The sequence below is a fragment of the Leucoraja erinacea genome, chromosome 17 (assembly GCF_028641065.1).
Source record: "Leucoraja erinacea ecotype New England chromosome 17, Leri_hhj_1, whole genome shotgun sequence".
NCBI classification, from domain to species: domain Eukaryota; kingdom Metazoa; phylum Chordata; class Chondrichthyes; order Rajiformes; family Rajidae; genus Leucoraja; species Leucoraja erinaceus.
The window spans coordinates 27,677,388-27,699,738 of record NC_073393.1 but is presented as its reverse complement, the minus strand read 5'-3'; the positions used below and the strand labels follow the sequence as shown (position 1 = coordinate 27,699,738).

The 22,351-nt window shown below is 43.4% G+C and overlaps 1 protein-coding gene across 3 annotated transcripts in view; it reads right to left on the bottom strand.

The window, feature by feature from the left end:
• Positions 1–2,690: 2,690 nt before the first annotated feature.
• LOC129705332 (chromodomain Y-like protein 2) overlaps positions 2,691–22,351 on the bottom strand; it is a 166,359-nt gene continuing 146,698 nt past the window's right edge. The window contains exons 6-7 of one of the 3 annotated variants that reach the window (XM_055648855.1): positions 19,829–19,972; positions 2,691–5,368 (exon numbers count right to left, since the gene is read on the bottom strand). In XM_055648855.1, coding sequence (XP_055504830.1) covers positions 5,210–5,368; positions 19,829–19,972 — 303 coding nt within the window. In that variant the 3' untranslated portion in view covers positions 2,691–5,209. The remainder of the gene's footprint in view (positions 5,369–19,828; positions 19,973–22,351) is intronic. The other 2 variants (XM_055648854.1, XM_055648856.1) reach the window with 2 other exon arrangements.

The window sequence follows — 22,351 nt, the reverse complement described above, 5'->3', positions numbered from 1 at the left end:
AAGATTCAAGAGAGTTTATTGTCATGTGTTCCAGATAGGACAATGAAATTCTTGCTTTGCTTCAGCACAACAGAATATAGTAGGCATAAATAAATACAGAACAGATCAGTGTGACCATATACCAAGTAAATTCTCAGCGCGAATATATTTGTCAACCACTCTTACTAAAAGGGACCACAAGAACAATATCGCTTGCAGTTAGTGAGAGCTTGCTGTGTGCAAATAGATCACCATTATTTTGAATCGTACACTTTGAAAACATTTCAAACGTGCTTATTGGCTGTTAAGCAATCTTGGACATCCTAAAATACATGTGATAAAAATGCAAAACATTTGAACTATTACCGTCCCATCGGGACTGAAAATGTTAAGATTGGAAGTTGTATGTGGTGACTGAACATGTAAACTGTTTAAATGACTAGGGTGAACCAGTTCCAAGGTTCCCTACGTTTGTGACCTTCTTGAGATCACACCTTCCCGAGCCAACAATGGGCCTTGATTGAAATCATTTGTCACTGGCCCTGATTGGTCCTGGTCTTTTCTCACCTCCAGCTCTTCTACTTCCCCCAACTCCCTCCCCACCCCCGTCTTTCAGTCTGAAGAAGAGTCCATTCTCAAAACATCACCCAAACTTTTCCTCCAGAGATGCTGCCTGACCCGCTAAGTTACTCCAGCACTTTATGTCTATCTTTGGTATAAACCAGCAGCTGCAGTTCTTTCTTTCCCCAAGGATGGGAACCATGAGGGTAGATGACCTGTCCAAGTGCATTGACAGGGGGTTTGGACAGAGGAGGAGGAGAGGTTATAGGAGGATATTGTCGAGTTTTGGGTCTGATAGAAGTTGAAGACACCAATGATAAAAATCAGGATGACTGCAAGGCCAGAATTCGAGGAACTTTTCTAAATTTTTCGATGTCTTCCAAATGCTAGAAAAGATGACAGAAGTAAGAAGGACAAGACTATGAATGGATTTGGAAACAAGGATAAAAATTAAGGTCATAAATGATAGTAGAATTAGGCCATTCAGCCCATCAATCCACTGTCATTCAACCATAGCTGATCTATCTCTCCCTCCTAACCCCATTTTCCTGCCTTCTCCCCATAACCCCTGACACCCATACTAATCAAGAATGGTTAACAATTGTTAAAAGAACATAGTTTGGTGCACATACCTCAACCAATTCATACTCCAACTGTGCACCTAGATCATGACAATCAAACCTAGACCAGCCAGTAATCTATAATGCGCTGAAGCTTTGTATTAATAGCTATTTACAAAGTTTATTTGTGGCAGCAAATGGAAGGACAATACTGCCCTGAAGTTTACTGAAATTCCATTGCAACCTCCATCCATTACAACCCCTTCCATGAACTAGTAAGACCAGGGTGCAGACTGTTGACATTAGAGGGGAAAGCCGAGGAACTATGAATCTGTCTTCATCGGTGGAGAGTCAACAACTCGAACGGCCAGGAACGAAGGAGATTACACAGAGTTGTAGTGGTCACCAGGTTTACCATAAGTACTGACTTCCCCACCATTGATGGGATCTACAGGAGGCCAATATCAACATAGATCCACACCTTCCCGATGGGCAGGTGGCCTCCCGCGCCGCCAGAAGTCTTCCCGACGAGCCGCAGCTGTGGACTGGGAATGCGGCCGGAGGCCTTTATCGAGGTGTCGCGGCCTCAATGTCTCTCGGATCGCCACGTAGAAGCCTGGGTCGAGGGCCCAGCCGGGGCCTCGTGGATAGAATCCCGGGTCGGGTGAAGCGGCTGACGGAGCCCGCGGCTGGGGCTCGGGTCGGCACCATGGAGGCGTGAAGTGGGGCATCGACAGTGGTGAAGCCTCACGACGATGGAGCCTTGGCAGTGGTGAGGCCTCGCGGCGTGAGGGGGGAGGGGAAGAACAACGGAGGACCTGGCGTGGGAGAACCACCGTGAGGGAGGTGCGGGGAGAACAATGGACAATGGGGAGTGGGGGAACAAAGGACAATGGGGACACGCCGTGTGGGAACTGTTTGGGGGGGGGGGAGACAAAAAGAAGAGCCGTCGTGCTTTGTCATGTTGTTAGCGCCGTAGGTGGTTGCTATTTGTATACATTGTGTATGTAAGCAAAGAATCCCACTGTGCCTAGTGACATGTGACAATAAAGTATCCCTATTCCACCCTGGCTAGGCTTTTATTTTAGTCCTACCATTGGGAAGAAGATATAGGAGTCTGAAAACAGTGATCACCTGTTTCAGGGACAACTTTTTTCCAGCAACCATCAGGTTCTTGAACGCTATGTAACACTAACCTCAACTATGGACTGCCTTTGGTCGCACTATGGACTTTGACTTTTTTTGCATTAGTACTGAGGTTATTAATATATTGAATTTCTGTTCATTGTATAGCATATGTGTGTATTGTGTTTCCAGGCCTGTTATGCTGCTGGAAGTAAGAATTTCATTGTTCCATTGTCAGTACATATGACAATTAAACGCTCTTGACTCTTAATTGAGTTCCAAAGATAGACACAAAATGCTGGAGTATATCAGCGGGTCAAGCTGCATCTCCCGCAAAAATGAATAAAGTGTCGGGTCGAGACCCTTCTTCAGACTTCTCAACCTGAAACATCACATTCCTTTTCTTCAGAGAAGCTGCCTGACCCACTGAGTTACTCCAGCATTTTGTGTCTCTCTTTGGTGTAATTCAGCATCTGCAGCTGTTTCCTACACTCTTAAGTGAGCACTTTGGCTTTTATGCACTGTGATGTGACATGCAGAGGATCCAGAACAAGAGACAACTAATCAAGCTATGAATTTCATATTATTTTATTGGGAGCAGCTTTTCCACAATATATAAATATATTAACACACATGAAAAATACAACTTCTAAGGCACCCAGAAAAGTGTCTGTACACCAATTACAAAAGCAGTTGACAGACTGTGTAGGTTTCTGTCTTACACAAGTTAGTTATCACATAGATCAGAATTACCTGGTAGTTTATCGAACATATAGATAATATATCTCCAGTAAGAAAAAGGGTGCCCACATCAAAAACAGATCGCTAAGAATTTTTAAATAAACACAGCCCCCGTTTACAAAAAAACTGTTAAAACCCATTGTGTTCTGTTGTAGGATAAATACATTTAACAAGTTTCCGACACATATACAATTCAGCCCCGACAGGTTGCTGTGGTATGACTGATCCATCTGGAAGATGAAGTACACTTTCATCCTGTTTTCTTTCACCATTGACACCGATTATCCGAAAGGCAAACTTCAACGTTTCTTGTGCCTTGGGAGCGATAAAGCTCTCCCGTGAAATTCCTTGTGTCTTGAACAGAACAGAACTTAAGCAAAAAAATAAATAAATCCAAAATATGAACGGCTTGTATTTCATCTCGGCTCTTTAATCTTCCAATACAGGGCAGATTTTTTTTCTTTTTAATGGGATTGGGGCAAACAGTGTTTGATAAACATAAAAAAACCAATATATATTGGCACAAAGCGTTGAGGTTACATAGGCAGCCGATGAAAAAAACCCATCGACTTCAGGACAAAAGACTCTAAAGAAGCAAAGCAAGAGGTCGAGGGTAATAATACACAGTATAAAAGAAAGTTTATCATTTGAAAAAATATATATTGTCTTGCAATGTTGCCATATTTCGGTGATATGGTGTGTCAAACTCATCAATACAGTTACAGAAGCAACTTCAGATGAAAATCAAGTGTACACTTCCTTTGAACCAGCAGACAGTTTATTCCATATCCACCAGGTGTTGATACCAGTGACTATTTAGAAAAAAAAACTAAACACAGCAGTTTACAATGAACACACCTTCGAGTGCTCAGCCTCTTCAATGTGGCTTCCCATGTTATGTTTCTAAATACTGTATTTGTGCCAGTACCCAAGTATGGACTGTTCTCGAATCAAGAAACACCCATCTATTTTTGCACAACTAAAATGAAACGAACAAATATTTATTTAACCTTTTTCAATTTAGTGACATAAAACCCATATCTTCTTTGTAACATACTCCTCTGAGTCACTTAACAACAGCACATACACTGTGTCTGATTAGTGCATATAATTTCTTTAAATAAATAAGAAATGAAAACTCACTACCATTTCAGGACAGAGCATGGAACATGACTGATTGGCTTTGGACCTTAAGCTGGTCACATGACAGCAGTCAATACCAGAAAGATATTGGTGAATTTTAAGAATCGGGGAGAAAAAAAATACTTCACCATCAGAAAATTCCTCTGTTTTGTAGAAATATTATATTTGGTATTCAAACCCTGCTCGTATATTTAGCGATCCAAGACAGAGCTGTCTTCAACAGCATCAAGACTGCAGTCACAATGATATCTTGCATGGGTGATTTAGGTAGTTTGGGATCATTTAAAAAATAAAACTTAAAAATATTACGTTCCTAGTAAAATTCACACCTCGGTTTGTAAAGATCCAAAAGATAAAGAAATATGTTCCATTAAACCTTATTGTGAAAGCTGGAAGAAATAATAAATACATAAAATCCGCTATTGTTTACCTAGAGTTTGAAACTTTTGTGAAATAATTATCTAACAGGTTACTAAATAAAAATGTCACAAATTAATAATTTCCCTGATTGCTTAGTAATCAGGAAAACTTGTACTGAAAATCTACACCACCGAAATGCTTTTTATCATTTGAGGTTACTTACAATCCTAATGATGGGATTATCTATTAACCAGTGTCAACCCTTTGCTAACTAAATTGGTAGCAAAAAAAAAAGTCCAAATATACAACTTGACATATTACATAACATCTCTTCCTTGTGCTGTGGGTTCAGATGCAAAGGAATTAATTATGACTGATTCATTAAAGTGTTATTCATAAACGCAACATTCGTTATAAATTGGATGAGCAAATCTGGTCGGTTTGATGGAACAATACTGAGACTTTTAAGGCCAGCTTTTAAGAAAATAAATCACATAGCATTATTTGACAATGAGCATCAAAACAGCTGAAAATGCATGCAGAGGTGCATCTAATATATACCCACTTGGCATATCTGATGGATCGCTTCAGTATTTATCATGTTATCAAAGACATTTGCTGGCCAATTTGTAACATTGCGTCCATCTGTTAACCATCTGGTTAACATCACTTATTAAACCCATCCACTCCCTTCACAGACTCTGGAATAATGGACAGTAGATTCAAGTGTAACAATGGCTTCAGACCTCGTAGATCTTTTCCTGCAGGTAGCTAAACAATGAATCCAATCCTTTCGAGGAACTCCACAGCTGTTTCAGCATCTGACATTCCCTTTCATTCACCTGCTCCAGCGTAGTCTTCAGGAAACTGCGCACCAGACATTTTGATTCTTCCAGCACCTGGAGGTGGCAGAAAACCCCGTCAGTCAGCAATGGACAAAGCTCAGAACCTGGTGGATTCCCAACAATGTCTAAAAGCAAATTTCTGCAGATGCTGCCAGTCTGAATTAAAACAATATTAGGCCAAACAGGTGGGGACAGAGAAATAATTATCTAAGAAGGTTACTAAATTAAAATGTCAAATTCAAAACTCCCTTGATTGCTTTAGGGTGGCACAGTGGCACAGCAGTAGATCTGCTGCCTTACAGTGCAAGAGACCAAGGCTCGATCTTGAGTACAGGTGCAGTCTGTACGGAGTTTGTACCTTCTCCCTGTGACCACGTTGGTTTCCTCCCACACTCCAAAGATGTGCAGGTTTGTAGGTTAATTGGCTTCTGTGAATTGTAAAATCAGGCAAAAACAGTACTTAAATGCATTTCATTGGCATAGATTTTATCACTGAGGTTATTTACAATACTAATGAACTAACCAGTGCAAGACCTTTCATCAGATGACCACTGGGTCGTTGATCTTTCATCAGAACACGATTTGAAAGAAAGACATAAACCTCTGTTTCACTCTCCACAGATGCTTCCTGACTTGCTGAGCCAGTCCAGCATTCTCTGTTTTACTTGAGATTATCAATACTGTGCTCAGGTATAAAAGGGCGGCATGATGGTGCAGCTGCTGCCTCAGAGAGCCAGGGACCCAAGATTGATCCTGACCTCGGGTGCTGTCTGTGTGTAGTTTGAGCACTCTCCCTGTGGCCACGTGGGCTTTCTCCGAGTACTCTGGTTTCCTCTCACATTCCAAAGATGTGTGCGTTTGTAGGTTAAATTGGCCTCTGTAAATTGCCCTGAGTGCAAGGGGAGGCACAGTGGTAGAGTTACTGCCTTTCAGCACCAGAGGCCTTGGTTCCATGCTGACTACAGGTGTTGTCTGTACGGAGTTTGTAGCTCCTCCCTGTGACCAGGGGGCTTCGGTTTACTCCCATACTGCAAAGATATGCAGGTTTGTAGGTTAATTGGCTTTGGTAAAGATTGTAAATTGTCCCTAGTGTGTTGGTTAGTGTTAGTGTATAGAGATCACTGGTCGGCGCGGATTACTGGGCCAAAGGGCCTGTTTCCGCGCTGTATCTCTAAACTAAACTACTTCTTGACCATTTCACTTAACTTTTCCACATCTCTTTGGAGGCTCTCTATGTCCCCTTCACCACTTGCCAATCCATCTATCTTTGCATTGTCAGCAAACTTAGCTAGAGTATACTCGATTCCTTCATTTTTGTCATTAATATAGATTGTAAATAGTTGAGACCCATCAGTGCTCCCTATGGCATCAAACTCCAACACTTGCATCATTACTCTTTACTTACTGACTGCCAATTGTAAAATGATGAGTTATTCCAATTCTCTATTTTCAGTCAGTTAATCACGTCTCATTGCCCCAAATCTCTGGGCTCTTAACTGAAGAAGGGTTTCGGCCCGAAACATTGCCTATTTCCTTCGCTCCATAGATGCTGCCGCACCCACTGAGTTTCTCCAGCATTTTTGTTAACCTTTTTAATCTTATGTTCTCTTGAAATCCAAATACATTAAATCTACTTGTTCTTTTTTTCCATCCATCCTGTTTGATACATCTTCAAAAAAGCCCAAGCAAATTTATCAGACACAAATTATCTTTTATAAATGATGTGAACTCTCTTTGATTGTCATGGGATTTTTTTTCTAAAAGTCCTGATATGAATTCATTAATAATGAATTCCAGAATTTTCTCAATGGCAGTTGTTAGGCAAACTGGCTGTTATGTTTCTTGCGTTCTGAATTAATCCTTTCTTGAATGAAAGCATTAACCGGGATGCAAAGTTACTTGGTAGATTGTGATCAACACATCTACTAGCTCCGTATCCACTTTAGTTCAGACCCCAGGATGCAGGGTATTGGGTCCAGAGGCCTTTAGTCCCATTAGTTTGCCTCATACTTTGTTCCCCACTAATTGGTTTAAATTACTGTAGGTTTTTCCTTATTTAATGTTATTCTCAATGGGATGTTTTATTGTCTTCTGCCACTTCTCTATCCCCATTTATTTATTCCCAGTCTCATCCTCCGATGGGCAAACATTTACTTAATATAATAAAAAGCAATTGCAGTTGCTGGTTTATACTAAAGATAGACTCAAAATGCTGGAGTAACTCAGCAAGTCAGGCAGCATCCCTGAAGAAAATGGATAGGTGACGTTTTGGGGACACACACACACAGACCCTTCTTCAGGCTCAACATTTACATAAGCTATTTTCCATTTTATGTAACTGCCTTGCTATTCTTACTGTCTTTTAATATTATTTGCTAATTTACTCTCAAAATACCTCTTCTTTCTTTTCATAATTTTTCATTATTTTTAAAAATTCCCCAATCCCTTGGCTTATCGCTAACCTTCAAAACATTGAAGACTTTTTGTTTAAATCTGATACCATCTTTAATTTCCGTAGGCAGTCACGGGTGCGGCTTCCTTCTTGTGGAGCTTTTCCTCCGTACCAGATCACTGCTGAGACTTACACCTGCATTGCTGGACTGCCATCTTCCTCTTTAATCTCCTCTCCAAGACCATTTTAGCCAACTCTATGAACATTGAATTCTCGAATTCCAAGTAATATCCCCTTACTCCCTCTCTCCACCCCATTTCCTCCCACTATCTCCCATACATCTTGCTCCTTTCTCCTCCTTCATACACTCAATTCCCATCTCCCATTCCCAAGTCCCTTAATTCCCTCTTACCCCCTATCTTTCTCCTCCACTCTCTTCCCTTCTGGCTATATCCCGCCTTCAGGCTTTACATTTCACATCTCTTCTCTCCTTATTGGACACCCTTTTGTCTCCTTTTCACCTCTCGCCTTAGTCAATTACTCCACCTATCTGCAAATCAAAATTTCCCTCACCTGTATCCACTTATCACTTAAGATAGACATAAAATGCCGGAAGAACTCAGCGGGACAAGCAACATCTCTGGAGAGAAGGAATGGGTGATGTTTCGGGTTCACTTGCCAAGCTTTGTCCTACCCCCATCGCTCTTTTCCAACTTTCTCCCCACTTTACACTTCTCCATCTGAAGCAGACGTTTGTCTTTTCATTTCCTCCCGCAGATGCTGCCTGACTTGCTGAGTTTCTCGAATACTCTGTTTTGCTCAAGATACCAACATCTACAGTTCCCTGTGTTGCTGTCCTAATACAGCTGCTTCGCTTTAGGACACCTGTTTACATCGCAAGTTTCTGCCTCTCATACTTTAGACTTTAGAGATACAGCGCGGAAACAGGACGTGGATCCACTGAATCCATGCCGATCAGCGAATATCCTGTACAATAACACTATGCTACATACGAGAGACAATTTCACCTTAAGCCAATTAACGTGTACGTTTTGGAGTGTGGCAGGAAATACCCGGAGAAAACCCACAGGTTCACAGGAAGAACGTACAAACTCTGTGCTGACAGCATCCGTAGTCAGGATCGAACCAGGGTCTCTGGTGCTGTAAGGCAGCAGCTCTACCGCTGTGTCACTGTGCCGCCACAAACTGGATTTGAAATTCCATCATTCTATGCTCATTCGTTCCTCAGAGAGACTTGACTTTGAGATCATTAATCTCTTACTGAATAAAACAAATCTAAAATAACCTGCTCCCTGGTTGGTTTCCCTGAGAACAGTCACAAATATACTGTGAACATATACTTAGGACTACTGTGTCGATTTGATTTGTCTAATGTTAATTAAAATCCCCCATGGTAACTGCAGCAGCTTTGTTCCTGTAATTTTATTTTTGCATTTTGTTTGACAAACACAGGGGAGGTGATAGAATCAGACACAATTATTGCGTTTAAGAGGCATTTAGGCAGATAGTTAAATAAGCAAGACACATAAGGATGTTGTCCTAATGCAGGCAAATGGGATTAGTACACGTAGATGGGAAAATAGTCAGGGGCCCAGGAGTCTGTTTCTTGGATGTAGCACTCTTATGATTCTATTTACTGACCTATACTTTGTTACGTTTATTGTGAGTTAAGTGGTCTATAATGCTCCCACCTTTATGCTCTTATACCCCACTAAAACTGATATGAGGATTAATTAATCCACAACTGGCAACTCTAATTTATGTTTTGTGTCGACATGTTTGTGATGCTGCTTTAGTTTAGATACATTGTGGAAACAGGCCCTTCAGCCCACTGAGTCTATGCCGACCAGCAATCACCCTCTACACGAGCACTATCCTACACATTAGGGACAATTTACAATCTTTACCGAAGCCGATTAACCTACAAACCTGTACGTCTTTGGAGTCTCGGATGGAAACCAGAGCATCAGTGGGGAAAACCAAGTAAGATTTTCATTGTTTCTGAGGGGCAACTCTTTCATTTAGAGGGTGGTGGGTGTATGGAATGAGCTGCCAGAGGCGGTAGTTGAAGACAGTGCGAAAACAGCATTTAAAAGACACTTGCGCGGGTACTCTTGGATAGGAAAGGTTTAGAGGGCCAAATGTAGGCAAATGGACTAACTTAGATGGGACATCTTGGTTGGAATGGATGAGTTGGGCCAAAGAGCCTGTTTCCAGGATAACTTTAACAGCTAACTCGGAAGTTCCCAGAAGGCCGCGGCCTTTGCTCGGTCAAACGGAAGATCGGTGTATCAAGGTTCTCAGGAGGAAGTCGCCGAGCCAGTCCACTGCTTGGACTGCTGGTCTGGAAGCCGGAGACTTTCAGGAGGGGACATGCTGGCCCCTGCTCGTACTCCGAAAACCAGAGACCGGGAGGATGGAGCCAGTGATGACGGGCGAGGAGTCAGGCCGGGTGGAGACGAGAGGGAACCTGGGGTCTGGCCCACTGTGCCCTCGTGGTGTGGGCATGGCTCATATGAACTAGAGTGTGGAAATCGAAAATGGTGCCAAAACATGGCACCCCTTGCATGCCGGCTCAGTAGACTATTTCTGTACACTTGCTAATCGGCGATCAGGGGTATGGCGATACTCTGCTGGACTGTTTGCAAGATAAAGAATTTCACTGTGTCATCACCTCGCACATGCAACAATGATCCTGTGGATCAAGCTGAGGTGTGTGACATGTTCACCGGATGACGATGTTGATGTATGGATTCATTTATCCAAAGCTGGAAGTCAGCAGACGTTTGGCCTTTTGAAGATGAGAGGAAAAAAGTGATACCTGCACTAAACAGCATCCCCACACTAACTGTAGCACAATGCTCTGACAACCCTTCCCATTGAAACCTTTCTTCCTGCTGAGCTGCATATTGTTCACTGACTGGCAACGATCGAGGAACATATGGCTTGGCCTTGGTGGTGCCTGGGAGAATAAATCGCTGTGACTAAGGCTTGTAATTTTCAGGTCCCAGTGATGTTCTTGCATAATCTTCTTTTACTGTAGTTTGCAAAGCTGCACACTTGGCTGAAGAGCTTTGAATTCAGAATCCATTGTAACTTGCCTGGGGTGGCATATCATGGTACTGCCAAATAACAAAATACTTCACGGATATATTGCTGAGAGGCACAAAGACACATCTGTTTAGCACATAAACACACATGCACGCATTTGCTGGACGGTTGAGGGAGGTGGCACGGTGGCGTAGCGGTAGAGTTGCTGCCTTACAGAGCCAGAGACCCGGGTGCGATCCTGACTATGGGTGCTGTCTGTACGGAGTTTTACGCTCTCCCTGTGACCGCAAGGGTTTTCTCCGGGTGCACCAGATGAACTCCCACACTCTAAAGATGTACTTGTTTGTCGTCTTTGGTTAAATTGTAAATTGTCCCTAGTGTGATGGATAGTGATAATGTACGGGGTGAACGCTGGTTGGCGCGGACTCTGTGAGACGAAGGGCCTGTTTCCGCGCAGTGTCTCTAAACTAAGAAAGACACAGAGTGCAGAGTATCTCAGCCTGTCAGGCAGCAACTCTAGAGAACATGAATAGAGGACAATTTGGGACGGGTCTGAAGAAGGGCAATTTGGGACGGGTCTGAAGAAGGGTCCCTACCCGAAACGTCACCTATCCATGTTCTCCAGATATGCTGCCTGACTCACTGAATTCCTCCAGCACTTTGTGTCTTTTCTTTTGTAAGCCAGCATCTTGTTCCTACATTTTCATGTTGTTGACATTTGGAATACTTAAAACGCTGGTATGTTGATACAGAAGTTAGTAAAGGATACAGGATCCTGGAATTCATCCATAAAGGCATAAGGGAGTTGAACCTGGATAACATATTGACCAGGCCACAACTGGAGTGTTACATCTAATTCCAGTTACCACACATGAAGCAAGTGGTGAGGTTGAAAGGAGGGTTACTGGAGAAAGGTTCCAGGGATGTGTAGGACGGAGCTGCAGATGTTGGTTTAAACCGAAGATAGACACAAATAGCGAAGGAATGGATGACGTTTCGGGTCGAGACCCTTCTTCAGACTGGTTAGGGATAAGGGAAACGAGAGATATAGACGATGATGTAGAGAGATAAAGATCAATGAATGAAAGATATGCAAAAAAGTGACAATGATAAAGGAAACATGTGAAAAGTGAAAATGAGAAGCTAGTGTGACTTGGAAGGGGGAGGGATAGAGAGAGGGAATGCCAGGCTACCTGAAGTTAGAGAAATCCGAAGCTACCCAAGTGAAATATGAGATGCTGTTCCTCCAATTTGCATTTAGCCTCACTCTGACAATGGAGGAGAGCTAGGACAGAAAGGTCTGTGTTGGAATCGGAATGAGAATTAAAATGTTTAGCAACCGGGAGATCGAGTAGGTGCAGGCGGACTGAGCGGTTCCAGGGATGATGACTTTCTACTGTAAGCTGAGACAACAGAATATAAGGTTCTCCTTGAAGAAGTGAAGAAACATAGAAACATAGAAATTAGGTGCAGGAGTAGGCCATTCGGCCCTTCGAGCTTGCACCGCCATTCAATATGATCATGGCTGATCATCCAACTCAGTATCCCGTACCTGCCTTCTCTCCATACCCCCTGATCCCCTTAGCCACAAGGGCCACATCTAACTCCCTCTTAAATATAGCCAATGAACTGGCCTCAACTACCCTCTGTGGCAGAGAGTTCCAGAGATTCACCACTCTCTGTGTGAAAAAAGTTCTTCTAATCTCGGTTTTAAAGGATTTCCCCCTTATCCTTAAGCTGTGACCCCTTGTCCTGGACTTCCCTAACATCGGGAACAATCTTCCTGCATCTAGCCTGTCCAACCCCTTAAGAATTTTGTAAGTTTCTATAAGATCCCCTGTCAATCTTCTAAATTCTAGAGAGTATAAACCAAGTCTATCCAGTCTTTCTTCATAAGACAGTCCTGACATAAGACACACTGCACATCTCGTATGTGTATGTGACAAATAAACTTGACTTGACTTGACTTGACATCCCAGGAATCAGTCTGGTGAGACTGATCAGAAGAGGAGATCCGAGGGAGGAACACAAAGTCCCGGCAGGCTGAGATAGGATAAAAAGATCGGAAGCTTTTCCTACAAATAATAGTTCAAGGATCACGAGATGCAGACTTAAAGTCTGGTCGAAGATGTAAGGGATATGAGAGGAAAAACAAAGACAGACACAAAATGCTGGAGTAACTCAGCGGGTCAGGCAGCATCTCTGGAGAAAAGGAATAGGTGGCATTTCGGGTCGGAACACTTCTTCAGACTGAAAGATAGCGGAAGGGAGGGGGGGGGGGAAACTAGAGGCGAGAAAAGACATGTGAGGAGAAAAGCGGGTGTGTGCAGAGAATAATAATGACCTAGAACTCAATGCATTTATTGATGAGGATGGAGTCATCCAGGGGGTGTTAAGATGGAAATAAACAGGCACCTGAGAGGAAATAATTTGTAGGGGTATTGGGGGAGGTGCAGGGGATGGGGCTGATGCGGTAACTCTACTCGGGGTAGGCCGACACTCGATGGGCTAAACTACCTCCTTCAATGCCACATTATTCAATAGGTCCACATGAATGTAGGGGACAGTGGACGTTGGTTCTTTGGACAAACTCCATGTGTCATTAAACTAGAAAGAGTACAGAGAAGACTTACGAGGATGTTGCCAGGACTCAAGGCTGTTGGGCAGGCTAGGACTTACTTCCTTGAAGCACAGGAGACATCTTATAGAGGTGTATAACAGCATGAGGGGAATTGATAGGGTGAATTCTCAACAATCCTTTACCCAGGATAGGGGAATCAAAAACAAGAGGACATGTGTTTACGGTGAGAGGGACAAAATTCAATAGGAACCTGAGGGGCAACTTTTTCACCCAGTGGGTGGTAGGTATATGGAACGAGCTGCCAGAGGAAGTAGATGGGGCAGGTACTTTAACAGCATTTAAAAGACACTTGGCCAGACACATGAATAGGAAAGGTTTAGAGGGATATGGGCCAAATGTGGGCAAAAATCTTAGATGGGGCATCTTGGTTGGCATGGACATGTTGGGCTGAAGGGCCTGTTATCATGCTGTATAAATGTGAATGGAATCCATATCCTGCACTCAAATATTCCTCAGTAATGTCACATTCTTGCCCTTTATTTAGCGATCAGAGTAGGCTGCATAGTGGCTTTATCTTTTTTGTTTTGCTCCGTTGCTCAGTTTCGGCTTTTCTTAAATGTCATCTTAATTCTTGCATCAAGTACATCGCCATTTTCATATTTCCCAAGAGATCCCAATCCTGAAATTCTTTCCAGCAGTGAATTGTCTGGTGAGTTCACGCAAATTGTCTGCACAAGTACTGGCAGAGTATTCCAAAAGGTCTAAAGATGTGAAAATATCGGCAAACATTTTCATATAACTTCAAACAATAAACAACCTGTCCCACGAGCACCTAACGTTGTCGCTTGAGCCGTACGGCCTCGCGGGGCCGGTCCCACTTCGATCGCCGGAGCTGTATGGAGTTGTGCGGAGCTGGTCCCGACATCGCGCGGGGCTTCGAATAACTGACAGTCCAAAAATTCCGCGCGGCAACGGCCTGCCGGCCCGCAGCCGCATTGAGGCCGCACGCACCGCCTCGACGGGCGTGTGCAGCGTCTCGACGCCGTACACAGCGTCTTGACGCCATACGCAGTGTCTTGACGGCATACGCCTTCGCTCGAACTTCACGTCAACTCGTACGGGATCACTCGACCTCCGCGCGGCCCCCACTTCTGGTTTGGTCGCGCTCGCCGCATGCAGTCGTATGCTCATGGGACAGGCCCTTAAGTATTACATTGGAAGATAGGCTGTAATAGGCACAGATAGATTATGAACGGATATTCCCACAGGACATGCTCACGTATTTTATACCAAACATTTTGGGCCATGCGGAGGCTTACCCTTCTCTCTCTCAGTACATTATCTATCAGTGGAAACAAAATGCAAAATTATTCTGCTCGCTATTTTTTACCCTGGGCACTGATACTAGTTCCACCTCTCCAAATAAATGGATACACAAATGGATGAGGCGACAATATAACCCTGTTAAAAATACAGGTCTACCACCGATTCTCCAGCAACTGGTGGTCCGGCACCTTTAATCTGGACAAAATTGCGAGAGCACACTTGAAATCCCCCCAAAAATGTGGCGCGTAGGCCGGGTGAGGAGGCCGATCTCAACCTCATCGCGACTGTGTGAAGCACGTGTGGAGGGAAGGGTGACGTTTCAGGTCGGGACTCTTCCTCAGACTGATTGTAGTGGAGGGGGGGGGGGGGGGGAGAAAGTTAAAAAAGACAAGTGGTGTCGGGACAAAGCCTGGGAAACGATTAGGTGGAGAAGAAGAAACAAGGAACTGCAGATGCTGGTTTACAAATAAAAAGGCACAAAAGTGCTGAAGTAACTCAGCGGGTCAGGCGGCATCTGTGGAGTGAATGGACACACGGCGTTTCAGGAAAGGATCCTCCTTCAGAACCGCAACGTCGTCTGTCCATCCCTCCACAGATGCTGCCTAACTCGCTGAGTTCCTCCAGAACTTTCCTTTTTACACCTGTCACCCTTGTTATCTGTACATCATAGAGACAAAAGAAGGTCATAAGTGATAGGAGAAGAATTCGTCCCATGTACTCCGCCATTCAATCATGGCTGATCTATCTCTCCCTCCTAAACCCATTCTCCTGCCTTCTCCCCATAACCCCTGTCACCCATACCAATCAAGAATCTATCTATCGCTGCTATAAAAATATCCATTGACTTGGCCTCCACAGTCACCTGTGGCAAAGAATTCCACAGATTCACCACCCTCTGACTAAAGAAATTCCTTCTCATCCTAAAGGAACATCCTTTAATTTTGAGGCTATGACCTAGACTTTCCTACGAGTGGAAACATCCTCTCCGCATCCACTCTATCCAAGCCTTTCACCATTCAAAGTAGCTACTCTAAGAAGCTTGAAACAAACAGAGTTACACATCGGTAACACTCAGTTCTCATTGGGGATATAAATACACGGATTTTCCAATTGAATAATCGCAATCTAAAACAGGGCCCCAAGTGTAAAGTAGCCATCGTCAAGCCTGGGTTAATTAATATGATCTAGAATGCTAGATTATTGTAAGAACTGGAGTGAGATGGACATTCCGAATATTTTTGGAAAGTCTATACAGTTTGGCTGATGTGTTTCTTGAAGTCAGATGTGGGGATGGATCTCATTTACATCACATTTGGTTTGTCGGTTATCATCGCTATTTCCACATTTCGAGCAGAGATGTGACAACTCATTCACTGCTCATTACATTAAAGGCTGTCAACCTTAGCAAGATAATTGGAGTTTACCACGGATGTTGACATGAGTCCAGTATAATTGTTTTGTCAAGAGCATGCTGGCAGCTGATTTCTGCACTGAATGTCAGGCACCGCGCACCCATCAAGAAGCAGGCACAGGGAACTGCAGATGCCGCTTTACAAGAAAAGCCACAAAGTGCCGGAGTAACGCAGCAGGTCAGGCAGTATCCCTGGAGGGAGAACAGGGATAGGTGACGTTTCGGGTCAGAACCCTTCTTCACAGCAGAACTCCATGGAAGGGAATCAATTACAAGTTACATAAAGGGAAAAATTAGTCTAGTTGTTGACACAAAAGTCTGCAGATGCGGGATCCTTGAGCAAAGCACAAAGTGCTGGAGGAGCTCAGCAGGTCAGGCAGCATCTGTGGAGGAAACGGAGAGACAATGTTTCAAGCAAGGGCCCTCCTTCTATTACCAAGGAAGTCCCTTTTTCATTATGGATTATTCTACAATTACTGCCTATATTTACACTGGTTTAACAGGTAATTTAGCTCGTCGTTATCATTCACCTCATTGCTCATTCGAACCATTATATTGTGTTGTGTTGTATTTTATTGTATTGTGTTTATTGTGTTGGCTGTCTTCCAACTGGGTCATTACTTTGACTCTGACATCGGGGGGAGAGGGAAGTGCAGGGGAGAGATACGTTTTTTTTTACTTCCATCACAGCAAGGTGGAGATGTGCTGTGATGGATGTCTGTGTAAATTGTGTTGTGTCTTGGGTCTTTTTTTTCTTGTATGTATGACTGCAGAAACAACATTTCACTTGAGCCTCTATGAGGTTCAAGTGACAAATACATTGTATTGTATTGTATTGTACTCTTGCATCCCGTCTTTCTTCCCATCTCCTCACTCGCTCTGGCTTTACATTTCATTTCTCTTCTCTCCTTACGTCAATCTTTTGCCTCCTTTTCATCTCTAGCCTTAGTTACTCAGTCCACCCACCTGCCAATCAAAACTCATCCTTAACCTGTATCCATCTGAAGAAATATGTTTTCTCTGGGCGCTCCGCTTTCCTCCCACACTCCAAAGACGTACATGTTTGTACGTTCATTGGCTTTGGTAAAATTGTAAATTGTCCCTAGTGTGTAGGATAGTGTTAGTGTATGGGGTGATGGCTGGTCGTCGCACAATAAGTGGGCTGAAGCACCTGTTCCGGGGCTGTATCTCTGAAGTCTAATGTGTCCCGACTTGAAACATCATCTATCCATGTCCTCCAGTGATGTCGCCTGATATGCTGAATTACTCCAGCACTTTGTGCTTTAAAAAAAAAAAACTGGCATTGCACTTCCAGTTGTTATTCCTTTGCCCCACCAACAACTCTTTTTCAGCTTTCTCCCACACACTATAATTGTTCTGAAGATGAAGGTAATGACCCTAAAGGTCACCTATCCATTCCCTCCACAAATGCTGCCTGACCCCCTGCGTTACTCCAGCACTTTGTGCTTTGCTCAAGATTCCAACATCTGCAGATCCTTGTGTCTCCTATTCTTCAAATCTCTTAGGGCTAAGGGAATCAAGGGATATGGGGGGAAAGCTGGAACGGGGTACTGATTTTGGATGATCAGCTATGATCATATTGGATGGCGATGCTGGCTCGAAGAGCCGAATGGCCTAGACCTGCATCTATTTTCTAATTGAAATGAAATGAAATGAAATGAAATGAAATGAATTGTTGGTTCTGCTACAGCAGTGGAGAATTTGTTGCTGTTTTTACCTTTCTGTCTATGCCATAGATTTCTTATCACAGTCTAATCCCTCTACTAGTTCTGGGTTTGCATTTTGGCTTCATATTACCACCCCAAGGATTTTTTCTTCAGTACGCTCTACCTCAACGTCAGTTTGAAGCACACCATGGCAAATTAAAATTGAAACACTGCAGATGATGCTGATCTATCTTTCACTCTCAACCTCAACCTTTCTCCCATAACCCCTGGCATTGCTTAGTAAGGCAGTAACTTCACAAAAACAGAAAATGGTGGACACACACAGCAGATCAGGCAGCATCTGTGGAATTACAAATAGTCTATTTCTATTCCAACTAGCAATCCTACCAGATATTTTTCCAATCAGACCAGGTGGTCATTGCCCGATCCACCACAGGTACTGATCTCCCCCCCCATCAAAGGGGTCCACACGAACAGCTGCCTCAAAAAGACAGCTATTATCATCAAAGACCTACACCACGCTCTCATCTCGTTGCTACCAGGAAGAGGGTACAGGAGCTTGAGAACCATGACTTTTAGATTCAAGAACAGCTTCTTCCCATCAATCATCATACTCTTGAATAATACTGCAGAAACATAATCTGAGCAACGAGTTACTCTGGACTTTTGTTTAAATTGCACTACTTGCATCAGTTCGCATTGTTTTGGTCTGATTACCTCATATTACTGATAATTCATTGCACTATTGATGTTCATAAATCATAGGAGCTGAATTAGGCCATTCGGCGCATCGAGTCTACTCCGCCATTCAATCATGGCTGATCTATCTTTGCCTCAATCCCATTTTCCTGCCGTCTCCCCATAACCCCTCACGCCCTTACTAATCAAGAACCTGCCAATCTCTACAGTAAAAATCCCCAATGTCTGCTCGTTGATACCAATGAAGGCTTAAATTTGTATTATAGATTTAACATTGCGGTTGGAATGGGGTGTAATGTCGGAAAGGCAGCAATGCGCCCACATTAAGATCCCTCAAGCGACCATGTAATAAAGACCAGATAATCTGTTCTAAGAAAAATTAATCAAAGGATAAATATTGGCCAGGATAATTCCCTTGCACTTCAAAATAGTCATGAGTCATTTATATCCACCTTAGAGAGCAGATGGCAGTTCAGCTTGATGCTTCATCCAAAAACTGACACTGAATGAGCTGCCTGAATATTCTGACCCAAGCTTTGTCTGCTCTGAATTCTATTCAATTCATTTCAATTCAATTCCAGGTTGTGGCTTCACTGAGTGTTCTAGCTGGCTGATACACCCTTCAGGAATTCTGCTCCTAGATGCTTTGTTAATCACCTGCCAACGCCTGTTAGAAGCCAACACAGGTTGGGGCCAGGATATCACTCTTTGTCATCACCATTAAATTGCAGCTTCAGCTCTGGTTTGGCATTTCAAACATATGTTTGAGTTTGCACGTTCTCTCTGTGACCACGTGGGTTTTCTCTGGGTGCTCTGGTTTTCTCCCGCATTCCAAAGACATACAGGTTTTTATTAGGTTAATTGGCTTCTGTAAATTGTCCCTAGTGTGTAGGATATAACTAGTGTACGGGGTGATTGTTGGTCGGCGTGGACCCAGTGGGCTGAAGGGCCTGTTTCCACGCTGTATCTCTAAACTAAACTGGTATGAACGGGTGATCATTGGTCGGTGTGGACTCGGTGGGCATGTTTCCACTCCGTACCTCTAATCTAAATGAACGTAACTTCTCACCAAAAAACCCTGCACCATTTTAGCAAAACGTCCTTATTTTTATGCACCATTCCTTTACATTGAAGGCCAACATTTCATTTGTCTCCCAGATTGCTTGCTTTACCTGCTGCAAACATGCTGCGTTTCATTAACCAGTGCAGCAAGATACAGCTGTCCACCAACCTTTACTGGTTCCGACCATTTAAAATATATTCTGACGCATCACTCCCATAAACATCAAGACCCCGAGACGCATCTTAAGCCTTAAAGTTATTTGTAAGTGACGAATGAACTTGCCACGGAACTGCACGATGCCATTTCTTTCACCCGCAACATAACTTCTTGACTGAATGTGGTTGGCCAGAAGACTTGTGATACCAGTCCCCTACTGCAGGCTTCCTGCGCTGTTAGTTTTCTCCCACAAAACAGCATCTCGTTCGCCTGCAAGAAGAAACAAAGTTTTGCAATGTTAAGTTTTGCAATGTTATTTCTGGCAGGAAAGTGGTTTAAGGGAAGGGTCACTCCCGACAGGACTGAGGGCAAATGGGGAATTTAATTAATTTAAGCAGCACTGATCTTGAGTCATAGATTCTCCCACCAGAGGAAACATCCTTAATATATCCATCATAGCCTCTAATGTGCTCTTCTATCCAGCTCCCTCAATGCATCACAGTATAATGACAATATCAATATCAACCTAAACCTGTTAAGACTCCTCAGGGTCTTGCTTGTTTTAATCAAGTCCCCTCTCTCACTTCTAAAGTTCAGCAGATACAAGCCTTGCCCGTCCAATCTGCCCCCACAATTATTCCAGTTATTAGTCATGTAAACCTTCACTGACCCTACTCCCAATATATTCCCATGGTCCTGGTCTTTTCCCGCCTCCAGCTCTTCACCCCCTCCCACACCCATCCTGACTTTCAGTCTGAAAAAGGGTCGCGATCCTAAATGTCACCCATCCCTTTTCTTCGGAGATGCTGCCTGACCCGTTGAGTTACTCCAACACTTTGTGTCTATTCCAATAGTTCCATGGTTTCAAAACATTTCACGCAGTGGTGACACTCAAGGTCATGTTTTTTTTGCTCAATTGGGGAATTTAAGTGGTATGTAAGCCACTCATCATCTTGTCTAAAAAAAACAGAATTTTATTCCCCCGGGTGGCACTGTGGCGTTGCGGTAGAGTGGCTGCCTCACAGCGCCAGAGACCCGGGTTCAATCCTGACTATGGTTGCTGCCTCTGTGGAGTTTGCACGTTCTCCCTGTGACCACGTGGGTTTTCTCCGGGAGCTCTGGCTTCATCCCACATTCCAAAGACGTGCAGGTACGTAGAAAGGATAGGATTAGAGTGATGTGGGCCAAACTCAGGCACATGGCACTGGTGTATGTTAGGCATGTAGGTCGGTGTGGGCAAGTTGGAATAAAGGGCCTGTTTCCACACTATGACTCAATGAGTTTGTTCCGAGTACATTGTTACTGACAAATATTACCCCATCATTGTTATAGTAATTTCTGCTGACACTATGAGGTTTGTGGACTCATTTGCTTCTGTAAATTGCCCCTCGTGAGTAGGATGCGTAAGTGAGATAACATAATGAACGGGTGATTGATTGTGGTCGTGGACTTGGTGGGTCGCAGGGTCTGTTACCACGCTGTATCTCCAAACTAAACTAACTAATCTTCACCATGCTACTGAGCAAAGCATGGGCAAAGGTTGCTTGTTATGCTCTGGTTGTAGCTCAAAAACAAGTCATTTGGCTCAACAAATCCAACTTAATGTCAATACTCCAGATGTATTTTCTTCCACCTTCTCTTTAGCTGCATAGAGTAAGTAGATTTACAACAGGAAAGGAAAACCATGTCTCTGATGGCAGGTCTTGAGCGTATGGTACCCTCGGGCTGTATTCACCACCTAATGGCTGATTCCATTAAGTTTAATGAAACTGAATGGTTTGGACGCAAGTATAACCACACGTGTTTAGTGCTTCAGATTCATAATGATTCACAAATTCATTGAAAGCTCCCTTAAGAATTTTGGAATAGCTCCTTAAGGGTTTTGGAACAACTCAGTCTTTTCTGGACTAGTTTTATTGGATTGAGCCATTTCAGCTAACCACTAATTCCACACTTGTTCTTCACTTTTACAGCATTTTAGTTTAGTTTGGAGAAAAGGTATGGAATCTAGCTCTTCGGCAGTCCATGCCGATCATTGATCAATGTTATCCCACCTTCTCATTCACTCCATATCTACAAGGGATAATTAACAGAGGCCAATTAATTTATAAGCCCACACGACTGGGAAGAGGTGTAAACAGAAGCATTCGGAGAAAATCCATGGGGTCACACGGGGGACATGCAAACTCCACACAGAGAGCATCTGAGATGAGGATCGAACCTAGGTTTCTGGCGCTGTGACGCAGCTCTACCAGCCGTGCCACCTTCGTTCGTCTTCTATTCACACTCCTTTTGGTACTCATGAGTCTTTAGGATCTTCTCTTAGCTGAAAACATCATTGCCTCCTGTTCTCGCCACTTGATCAAAGAACCACCCTTTTTTTTTCCCAATTCTGACGAAAGGTCATCAATCTGAAATGTTAATATTGATGAGATGGAAATCGTTAATGGCGATTTCCACCACTTTCCATTTTATTTCTAATTTCCAGCATGTGCAGTGTTTTATATTTGAAACCAATTCCTTTCCTGAATGGTTTGTGACCTGTTCTATTAAAGGCAAGAGCAATATGGGGCTAGCAAAGATGGGGCACATTGGTTGGCATGGAAAAGTTGGGCCAAAGGGCTTGTTTCGGTGCTATATTATTCCGTG